Source organism: Rhagoletis pomonella, unplaced genomic scaffold (assembly GCF_013731165.1).
Source record: "Rhagoletis pomonella isolate Grant_MI unplaced genomic scaffold, Rhpom_1.0 Rhpom_scaffold_00001, whole genome shotgun sequence".
Lineage (NCBI taxonomy): Eukaryota > Metazoa > Arthropoda > Insecta > Diptera > Tephritidae > Rhagoletis > Rhagoletis pomonella.
The window spans coordinates 47765091-47776741 of record NW_023458555.1 but is presented as its reverse complement, the minus strand read 5'-3'; the positions used below and the strand labels follow the sequence as shown (position 1 = coordinate 47776741).

General features: G+C 42.8%; 1 protein-coding gene across 3 annotated transcripts in view; it reads left to right on the top strand.

Annotated features, from left to right (window-relative positions):
• Window positions 1-11428: 11428 nt before the first annotated feature.
• The window catches only part of LOC118745247 (terminal uridylyltransferase Tailor-like), a 2748-nt gene continuing 2525 nt past the window's right edge, over window positions 11429-11651 (top strand). The window contains exon 1 of one of the 3 annotated variants that reach the window (XM_036478790.1): window positions 11429-11597. Coding sequence is in view for 2 of the 3 variants with exons in the window: in XM_036478777.1 (XP_036334670.1) it covers window positions 11590-11616 (27 nt within the window). In the remaining variant the exon portion in view is untranslated. Of the gene's footprint in view, window positions 11647-11651 lie in introns of all 3 variants that reach the window. The other 2 variants (XM_036478784.1, XM_036478777.1) reach the window with 2 other exon arrangements.

The window sequence follows — 11651 nt, the reverse complement described above, 5'->3', positions numbered from 1 at the left end:
GTATACTCGAAAAAGCAATGTTGCCACTTTTTCTCTTTAAACCATGTTCGAATCGTGGAAATTTTGGAAGATCACAGGGTTGCTTTTAGCATTTAGATTCTTAATGCAAAAATGGAGTTGCATTTAGGTGACGAATTTTGTATGGATAAATGTACATTTAGAGCTAAATGCGCTAAATGTGCTTTTACGCGTAAGCAAAAACAGCCTATTAGGTTGGTGTTATGCAGAAATTTTGTTTGGCAAACTGCGTGCAATTGTTGTTGCAGCAAACTCGGAGAGAGCGAGTTTGGCGACTCTCACAACAAACTAATTTTGTTTGGTCAAACTGCAGCAAATTCGGTGTTGTCATATACAAAAATTTTAGACAATTGTTGCTATACACAAAAATTGCCGTGATACCGAAAGCCTGGGAACTGAATTTATGCTGTAGGAGCTTCAAAGATTAGGTCACAGTTTATTGCCTATACGATATCATAAAAAATATATTAATTGTGCGCGTTATGTACATCTGAAATTCTCATTTCGTGTTGGCAATAGCCATGAAAACCATAATGAACGTGCAACCCTGTACCAAACTCGACATAACCACCTCCGAGCAGCCGCCATTTAATTTGGCAAACAAAAGTTTGTCTGCATAACACCGACCTTATAAGAGCAATGTCAAAATCAATCACACTTTGTTGAATACATTTTGGTTCTAACATCACAAAGTAGATTTTGTGAAAATTGCAGTTAGAGAGTATTGAATATAAGCCGTCGATATTTCCATTCTTAAAAAGACACGCCAATACGAGTCCAAGTTAGGAGTCATATTAGAGCCTGAAATAAGACGCTTTTCTCGAGTCTTAAAAACAAATATTCTTTATAATTCTGATTATTAATAAAATTTTACGTCTACGTGAACTTTGTTACTTTTGTTCGACTCAAAATTTATGACTCCACAAAATATTCCAAAATGAGTCAGTCAGGTTGACTGGTATCAGAATCATTTTCTGACGAAAGAAAGACTCATTTTAGACTCATAAATTCTGATCACTCGGAAAATTTTTTAAAGGGTTCTAACTCATTGAATTCTCATTATTTATCATGTACGTATAATCGTAAAGTTACTTATTCCGTAAACATACTTATGAAGTTGTGGATTTTGAAAAGCAAAGTACAACAATTGAATTTCTCTTGACTGTTAAATGCAGTTTTTAAAATACGGAAACCAATTTATACGTTGAGCCACCCAGCTAGTGCTTTATAGCTATAATATAATTATTTCAACAAAATGTTTTAAATACTTACATAATATTTGTTTACCACCACAAAAAAAAAGTTTAATAAAAGCTATAGTACAATACTATAGCAACAGATTTTTTGTGCTTAAATCTAGTGTAGGGCTGCCATAATCCTGAACCCATCGTCCAGACACTTATTCCCCATAAATACAGTTTCTGGTGTTGCATTACTTTGAATTATTTTCTGATTGTCAGCAGGGCCGAAGAAAATAAGCAAGAAAAAATCCATTTTATGCGCTTAGATAAGAAATAAAACATTGGTAAATATGCTTGCATATATGCTTGCAAGACAACAAAAATTAAGTAAAGTTTAATGTTATTATTGATGTTAATGCTGGTTCCCAAATAAACGAAGTCGTCTACTTTTTCAAACTTGTAACTGTCAACAGTGACGTGGGTGCCAAGACGCGTATGCTCTGACTGTTTATGTGCTGACAGGAGATACTTCGTTTTGTCCTCGTTCACCACCAGACCCATTCGCTTTGCTTCTCTATCCAATCCCGAGAAGGCAGAACAGACGTAGCCCTTGTTTTTACCGATAATATCGATGTCGTCGGCATACGCCAGCAATTGTACGCTCTTATAAAGTATTGTGCCTGAGCGGTTCAGTTCTGCGGCTCTTATTATCTTCTCCAACATAAGATTAAAGAAATCACACGAAAGGGGGTCCCCTTGTCTGAAACCTCGTTTGGTATCAAACGGCTCGGAGAGGTCCTTTCCTATTCTGACGGAGCTGGTGGTATTGCTCAACGTCATTTTACACAGCCGTATTAGTTTCGCGGGGATACCAAATTCAGATATCGCGGCATAAAGGCAACTTCTCTTCGTGCTGTCGAAAGCGGCTTTGAAATCGACAAATAGATGGTGTGTGTCGATCCTATTCTCGCGGGTCTTTTCCAAGATTTGGCGTATTGTGAATACCTGATCTATGGTGGATTTTCCAGGCCTAAAGCCACACTGATAAGGTCCAATCAGCTCGTTGACGGTGGGCTTCAGTCTTTCGCACAATACGCTCGATAAGACCTTGTAACCTATGCTTAGAAGGCTAATTCCGCGGTAGTTGGCGCGTATGGCGGGGTCGCCTTTCTTGTGGATTGGGCAGAGCACACTTAAATTCCAGTCGTCGGGCATGCGTTCATCTGACCATATTCTGCATACGAGCTGATGCATGCACCTCATCAGCTCCTCGCCGCCGTACTTGAATAGCTCGGCTGGCAGGCCGTCAGCTCCAGCAGCTTTGTTGTTTTTCATCCGCGTAATCGCTATTCGTACCTCGTCATAGTCAGGCGGTGGGACAGCTACTCCATCATCATCGACTGGGGACTCGGGTTCGTCTTCCTCACTACTTTCAGCGCTGCTACCATTCAGTAGGTTATAAAAGTGTTCCCTCCACAATTTAAGTATATTCTGGACATCGGTCACTAGGTCGCCATTGTTGTTCTTACAGGAGTTCGCCCCGGTCTTGAAACCTTCCGTAAGTCGCCTAACCCTCTGGTAGAATTTTCGGGCGTTCTTCCTGTCGGCCAGCATCTCAAGCTCTTCGCACTCACGTATTTCGGCCTCTCTCTTCTTATTGCGGCAAATACGTCTCGCTTCCTTCTTCAGTTCCCTATAACGGTCCCACATGGCTCGCGTTGCGCCCGATCGCAGCGTGCCCCTGTAGGCGGCATCTTTTTTCTCTGCGGCTTCTTGACATTCCTCATCGTACCAGTTGTTCTTTCGGGCTCGCTGAAATCCAACTACTTCTTCGGCGGCGGTACTTAATGATCGGGAAATGTGGTTCCACTGCTCGCGTACGTCGGATTGTTGAAGAGTGCTCTCAGAGAGCAGGTGTGTGAGTCGAGTGGCGAATAAATTGGCCGTCTGTTGTGATTGCAGCTTTTCGACGTTAAGCTTTCCTTGCATTGTTGGGCGCACATTTTTTGCTGCACAGAGGCGGGTGCGTATCTTGGCTACAACAAGATAGTGGTCCGAGTCGATGTTTGGCCCTCGGAGTGTACGTACGTCCAAAACGCTTGAAGCATGCCTTCCGTCTATCACAACATGATCGATTTGGTTTCTCGTTTTTCGATCTGGAGACAGCCATGTAGCTTGGTGGATGTTCTTATGCTGGAACCTAGTACTACATATTACCATATTTCGGGCCCCGGCGAAGTCGATCAGCCTCAGTCCGTTATCGGACGTTTCGTCGTGGAGGCTGAATTTTCCGACAGTGGCGCCAAAGATCCCTTCCTTGCCCACCTTGGCATTAAAATCGCCAAGCACGATTTTGACATCGTGTCGGGGGCAGCGCTCATATGTACGTTCCAAACGCTCATAGAAGAGATCCTTGGACGCCTCATCCTTCTCTTCCATCGGGGCATGGGCGCAGATGAGCGAGATGTTGAAGAATCTAGCTTTGATGCGGATTGTGGCTAGACGTTCATCCACCGGGGTGAACGCCAGTACTCGGCGACGGAGTCTCTCTCCTACCACGAATCCAACACCGAATTTGCGCTCCTTTACGTGGCAACTGTAGTAGACGTCGCAAGGCTTCACGCTTACTTTACCTTGCCCCGTCCATCGCATTTCTTGGATGGCGGTGATGTCAGCCTTTGCCTTCCCGAGGACATCAACCAGCCGGGCAGAGGCACCTTCCCCATTAAGGGTCCGGATATTCCAGGTGCATACCCTTAAATCATAGTCCTTTATACGTTTGCCGTGGTCGTCATCAGAAAAAGGGGGTCTAATCCGAGGCTTGTTGGAATTTTTCATTGGGCGGGGTTTTAACGTGGCGGGACCCAAACCCAGCGCACGCGAAGTTTTACGCCTTCTCACTTTAGCTCGCTCCCAAACGGGTGTTTGGTTGCTACCCAGAGGATACGTGGATATAAATATCCGGACGTTGTGAGCTGCGATTTGAACCGTACGCACAAGAATCGCTTCTGGCCACTCCCAGGTGAATGGCAGTCAAAAGTTTTCCACTTCTGCGCTCGGAACCATCCTCCATCTTCTGCGTCGTACACTGAAAAAGGTAATTTAGGTTTTACCGTATGTCTAAAGATGAATTGCAATTTCGGTAGCGAGATTTTGCTAGTGTGCTCTGCTCACTTTCATGAATAAAATCACCTGCAAACTTCAATTTGCATTCGATTTACATTTAATTTGTCACTATTGTACGAATATTATAATGTTAACCCAGTTTCACGTGAAGTTATAACATTTTATGTTGTTATTGTGACGAATACTGCGGCAACGCAAAGCGAACAACGAGAAATAGGCAGAATGTTCGAGGAATGACGTAGAATGTTCCACAAAGAGAAACGTCAAGTTGGATGACACTGCGAACAGCGAGAGAAAGAGAATGAGCGGTAAACTTCAGAACGTTCTAGAGTTGCCAGAAGTACGAGCGCAGGTATATAAGGGCGCCGCCACAGCGAAGTGGGTTACTGCCATACCTAAACAAAAGCGTCAGCGTTGTCTGGCTTTGTATGAAGCATATCGAAACAACGCAGCGTCAACGCTGAGCGGTTGGAAAATCCGATTTTGACAGGGCGTTTCAGCTGCAGAAAAGGGCGAAACTGTCATTTTCGTGTTACACACAAACAAACCTATGCTTATTGTTGGTGTTATTTCTGCATTTGACGTAGCGTTGACGCTTTTGTCTAGGTATGGCACTTCGGCGCTAACGCTAACGTCAGAAACCGCTCCGCCCAACGCTTTTGTTTAGGTATGGCAGTTAGTTACAAGTCAGCAAGCTACAAGTAAAGTGAGCAGAGAAGTGAGTTGCGAATAAGCAAGCTATAAGTTTAATTGTGTTAACAAGTTTAGTAAAGCGTTGTTATTGCTTTAACAAGTATAGTAGAGTGTTTTTACTGTATTAGCGAGTATTGTAAATTGTTTGTTGTACAATAAAGTTGATTGTACTACTATTTGGTCATCTTGAGCATTTATTTAACAACCCAGCGATACGAGCCCGAGAATATTTGGGAAATCCCAAGAACTGCACGATCAAACTAATAAATACTTTTGGTATATTACAGCCTTTTTATGAAAAATTCTTTGTTGTTTAATTATTTTGAGAGTACATGCAGAACATTTGCAAATGACAGCAGGACTGTGTTGCCACATCTAAAACCAAGCGTGGAAAGTAAGACCAAGAGAAAATACGATTAAAAGGAAAATACGATAAGGTTATTTTGTCCAGATTAAAATAAATAGTAGGGTGATTAGGGGCTGAACACCTTTCTACGTAGGCAGCCTTCGGCCGCGCTTAGGGATTATAACCCCCACTACGTAGAATTCTCCTTTCTGTGTTGTCAAAGAAAAGGAGCTGAACACCTTTTGCAGAGAACACCTTTCTGCGTAGGCGGCCTTCGGCCGCGCTTAAGGATTATAACCCTCACAACGTATAATTTTATTTTCTGTGTTGCCAAAGAAGGGGTGGGGGCCGGGGGGGCTGAACACCTTTTGCATAGAACACCTTTCTGCCTAGGCGTCCTTCGGCCGCACTTAGGGATTATAACCCTCAAAACGTAGAATTCTCCTTTCTGTGTTGCCGGAAAAGAGGGGAATATGACCCCAATATCCCTAATATTTATTTAAATCTGAGAAAAAGAACCTTATCGTATTTTATTTTGGTCCTACTTTCCACCCTTGGTGCTCGGCTGGTTGATGTCCTCGTTAGGACAAAAGCTGACATCACCGCCATCCAAGAAATGCGTTGGACGGGGCAAGGCAAGCAATGTCTGGGGCCTTGCGACGACTACAGCTGCCATGTAAAGGAGCGCAAATTCGAAGTTGGATTTGTGGTGGGAGATAGACTCCCTCGCTGAGTACTGTCGTTCACCCCGGTGGACGAGCGTCTAGCCACAATCCGCATCAAAGCGAGATTCTTCAACATCTCGCTCGTCTGCGCCCATGCCCCGATGGAAGAGAAGGATGAGGCATCCAAGGATCTATTCTATGAGCGCTTGGAGCGCACGTACGAGCGCTGCCCCCGTAATGATATCAAAATCGTGCTTGGCGACTTCAATGCCAGGGTGGGCAAGGAAGGGATCTTTGGAACCACCGTCGGAAAATTCAGCCTCCACGACGAAACGTCCGATAACGGATTGAGGCTGATCGACTTCACCGGGGCCCGAAACATGATAGTATGCAGTACTAGGTTCAAGCATAAAAAGATCTATCAAGCTACGTGGCTGTCTCCGGATCAAAAAACGAGAAACCAAATCGATCATGTTGTGATAGACGGAAGGCACACTTCCAGTGTTTTAGACGTACGCAAACTCCGAGGCCCAAACACGGACTCGGACCACTACCTTGTTGCAGCCAAGATATGCCTCTGTGCAGCAAAAAATGTGAGCCCAAATATGCAAGGAAAGCTTAACGTCGAAAAGCTTCAATCATAACAGACAGCCAGCACTTTCGCTACTCGACTCTCACACCTGGTCTCAGAGAGCACTCTTCAACAAACCGACATATGCGAGCAGTGGAACCACATTTCCCGCTCATTAAGTACCGCCGCCGAAGAAGTAGTCGGATTTCAGCCCGAAAGAGCAACTGGTACGATGAGGAGTGTAAGGAAGCTGCAGAGAAAAAAGATGCCGCCTACAGGGCCACGCTGCGATCGGGGGCAACGTGCGCTATGTGGGACCGCTATAGGGATCTGAAGAAGGAAGCGAGACGTATTTGCCGCAATAAGAAGAGAGAGGCCGAAATACGTGAGTGCGTAGAGCTTGAAATGCTTGCAGACAGGAAGAATAGCCGAAAATTTTACCAGAGAGTTAGGCGACTTACGGAAGGTTTAAAGACCGGGGCGTACTCCTGTAAGAACAATAAAGGCGACCTAGTAACTGATGTCCAGAGAGTACTTAAATTATGGAGGGAATACTTTTCCGCCCTACTAAATGGTAGCAGCAAGGGAAGTTGTGGAGAAGAATAACCCGAGCACGCAGTCGATGATGACGGAGTCGACGTTCCACTGCCTGACTATGACGAGGTACGTATAGCAATAATGCGGCTGAAAAACAACAAAGCCGCTGGAGCTTACAGCCTGCCAGCTGAGCAATTCAAGTACGGCGGCGAGGAGTTGATAAGGTGCATGCATCAACTGTTGTGCAGAATATGGTCAGATGAATGCGTGCCCGACGACTGGAATTTAAGTGTGCTCTGCCCAATCCACTAGAAAGGTGACCCCGCCATTCGCGCCAACTACCGTGGGATCAGCCTTCTAAGCATAGCTTACAAGGTCTTATCGAGCGTACTGTGTGAAAGACTGTAGCCCACCGTCAGTGAACTGATTGGGCCTTATCAGTGTGGCTTTAGACCTGGAAAATCCACCATAGACCAGGTATTCACAATACGCCAAATCTTGGAAAAGACCCGCGAGAAAAGGATCGACACTCACCACCTATTTGTCGACTTTAAAGCAGCTTTTGACAACACTAAAAGGAGTTGCCTATACGCCGCTATGTCTGAATTTGGCATCCCCTCAAAACTCATACGGCTGTGTAAAATGACGTTGAGCAATAGCACCAGCTCAGTCAGAATTGGGAAAGACCTCTCCGAGCCGTTCACCACAAAACGGGGTTTCAGACAGGGCGACTCCCTTTCATGTGACTTCTTTAATCTGAACTGAACCGCTCAGGAAGAATTTACTATAAGAGCGTGCAATTGCTGGCTTATGCCCAAGACATCGACATCATCAGCAACAAAAACCGCGAAGTCTGTTCTGCCTTTCCAAGTTGGATAGAGAAGCAAAGCGAATGGGTCTGTTGGTAAACGAGGACAAGACAAAGTATCTCCTGTCATCAAACCACGTCACTGTTGACAGTTACAAATGTCAGCATTGAAATCCAACGCAGAATCACTCTTGCCAACAAGTGCTACTTTAGACTGAGCAGGCAATTCAGGAGTAAAGTCCTCTCTCGACGTACGAAAACCGCGCTCTATAAGTCACTCATCATGCCCGTGCTGGTATATGGCGCAGAAGCATGGACAATGACAACATCCGATGAGGCGGCTCTTGGAGTGTTTGAGAGAAAGATTTTGCGGAAGATTTACGGGCCTTTACGCGTTGGCGACGGCGAGTACCGCAGACGATGGAACGATGAGCTGTATGCAGTGCATGGACTTCGAAAAAATTAATGTTGGTAAATTTTACATACAAAAAATGGTAGAAGTTAGTAGAATTTATAAAAGAAACATTATCATCACAGCGTAACAATATCAGCGGCGTAATATCTGTATGACGTGCATAGCCGCAGAAAACTAAACTCAGTAAATTCAACAGACGACTTCTCGGTGGCAAATGAAGATTTTTTAAAGCTTTAAAATGAATTTTGGAGGGGAGGAGTAGTACTTTTAAATAACGAGATGATCTTTCTGAAAAACATTTTTTTCATCGAGTTACAGGAGCTCAAATTTGACCAAAGACCGTGATTTTTTGCACTTATAAAGTTAACTTTTCATTTCTATTTAAGGTGTGATCGATGACAAAATATGTATGTTTATTTAAATATTCTTGATTTCTTTCGGCAAAATGTTGGTAGAATTTTATCCTTTGTTTATAAAAATTGTAGAAAATATAATACAGCTAAAAAGTTGGTAGATTTACCAATAAAGTGGTAAAGTCCGTGCACTGGCTGTATGAGCTTTACAATGATATGGACATAGTGCAGCGAATTAAAATACAGCGGCTCCGCTGGCGTGGTCATGTCGTTCGAATGGAAACCGACGCTCCAGCTCTGAAAGTATTCAACTCGGAACCCGCTGGTGGTAGCAGAGGAAGAGGGAGGTCCCACTGCGATGGAAAGATCAGGTGAAGAAGGACTTGGCGTCAGTTGACACAGAGGAGAAACACTGGCGTGCTTTGCTAAACTCGCCCAAAATCGCTTAGGCGGTTACAGCGCCAAAAAGGAAGAAGAAGAAGAACACAGTCCTGCTGTCATTTGCAAATAATCTGAATGTACTCTCATAATAGTTGCAATCCCGTATTCCTCGGACTCGGACTAGTAAAACTGTCAAAAAATAAAAATTCGCTCAGAGCGAGAGAGTAACATTGAAAAGTACGGGATCGCTTTCTAGTAAAAAATGGTAACTTCTGTCAACTTCAACATAACCTCCAAATTTTGGTAGTAAATTTTGGTTATTTTGTATGTAAACACACTCAGCTCACACATTTAAATAACTAAAAATACTTTCAAATTCTTTAGAATCCACTTATACAAGTAATTTAATACTTTTCAACATGAATTAGCAGAGTGCACTTTTCTTTTGTTTACAATTTGGTTGCCAAACACACTACAGCTGATCGTTTGACACATTTACCAGAATTTACCAACGAAAATAGTCTCAATAGTCAGAGAACCGAGTACGGGATATTTCCAGTAAAATCTGACTGATTCTGACTAGTCCGGACTCGTACGGAATCGCAACTAATAATTAAACAACAATCAATTTTTGATGAAATAGTTGTAATATTCTAAAAGTATTTATTTGTTTCATCGTGCACACTCTAAAGTGTAAATAACGTGTAAATTTAGTAGAAAGTGCATTATGTATTGTAAATTAGTGCCATACAAGTTGGTTAAAATTACAAACTTTAATAACAAATTCCTTAAAAACTATAAGGTGGCGCGCTTTGAAAATTCATACAGGGAATTATTAGACCCCCCTCTACCTCCCATATAAGGTACTCTTTAGTACGTTGCCGGTCTATTTCGAGGTATTGTGTCCAAAGGGGTGACCCGATCCAAAAAAAATTTGTACACACTTCTAGTCAAGGGTCTACACATTATTTTAAAACCCACTTTTGTAATTTTTGGTCACTAATTTATTTGCAAATTCGGTTTGAAATATGGCCTTTTTGTATAATTCGGAAATTAGCGTACATTTATCACTCCTATTCTCCTTAAAGCAGCCACTTCACCAATATATTTTTATATTCCCCTTCAATTTACACTTTACTCGATTATTTATAACTTTCTTTATGACTTTAATATTAACCAAATTAAATAAAAACACCTTCAAAATCACGCGTCTGACTTTGGTTGCATATTCAAATTAAATGGCGGAGTTCAGCTGTCAAACTCCAAAATATGCAAAAGAATGAAAGACAAAAGAAGATGGGATATAACCCAGTATGCATTAAAAATATACAAAGGTGTTCTCTGCAAAAGGTGTTCAGCTCCTTTTCTTCGCAAAACAGGAAGATAATCCTACTTTGTGAGGGTTATAGTCCCTAAGTGCGGCCGAAGGCCACCTACACAGAAAGGTGTTCCCTGCGAAAGGTGTTCCAGCCCCCCTTCTTTCGCCTGATAACCACCTTATGATAATTTCTTTTATTTAAAACCCCACAGATTCCGTTAGTTGGGTTATATTCCAGTTCAAACTGCTCAATTTCCCTCGGTAAATGCCAAGAATGATAGAATACAAGATTGCGCCGTCCAGGGCGTTGACATTTGTGTACCACAAGTAAACAAAGAAAAGAGCGAAAAGAAGAACGAGTTGAAACTGCCAAAACAGTTCACTTTACAGCGAAAAACGTGTTTTAATTTTGCTAAATGCGAAAATATTGCATTTTTCACCTAATCTATTAGAGAATAGGTAACATTTTAGTGCACTCCTTTGCTTTGCAATTGAGGCTGCTTCAGCAAACGTTTTAGTGCACTCCATTGCTTTGCAATTAAGGCTGCTGCAAAAAACTGCGGCAGCATCTCAGCGGGATTGAATAGTTAACTTGCTAATGGAGGCTGCTTGGAGCAGAAGCAAAATCATTGTGAGGAAATGCTGTTAATGTAATAATAAAGAAACATTTCGGGAACGGCTTTCCCGTGCCCTATGTACACAAAATGCAGCGATTCGTCCTAGCGCTACACTTGCATCTACGCATCTTGCGCCTTGACGGCTGTCGCAATTTAACACACAGCACTTCATACCCCCTCCCCCTTCGCTCCCACTCCACAAAAAAAACCGGCAAATAACTAAAGATTTCCGCCCATATTTTCCTTATTGCTGTACTCCGGGGTTACCAATCTAAAGCCTACCCATGCTAGACTTGAAATGCATATAAAGGCGAAGGTTTAATGTTAAGAATCGGTATCGGGTACCGAAGAGGAAGTATTGGGTACCGACAATTCAGCACGTCACTAGATAAACGATTTTTAAATCAGTGATAAAATTACCGGTAGTGAAATATCGCTCACTACTAGTGTGTACTGTGGTTGGCGCATTTTGTTTAATTTTTAATTGCTTGTGGAAAGATAACGTTCCGTTTAACTACCCCCATCGTCAGCAAGTTGCAGAAATTCATTTTACATTGAAAATGGCGGCGTCAGTAAAACAACTTTATGTAAGTAGCCAGATTAGAGAAATATGATATATATT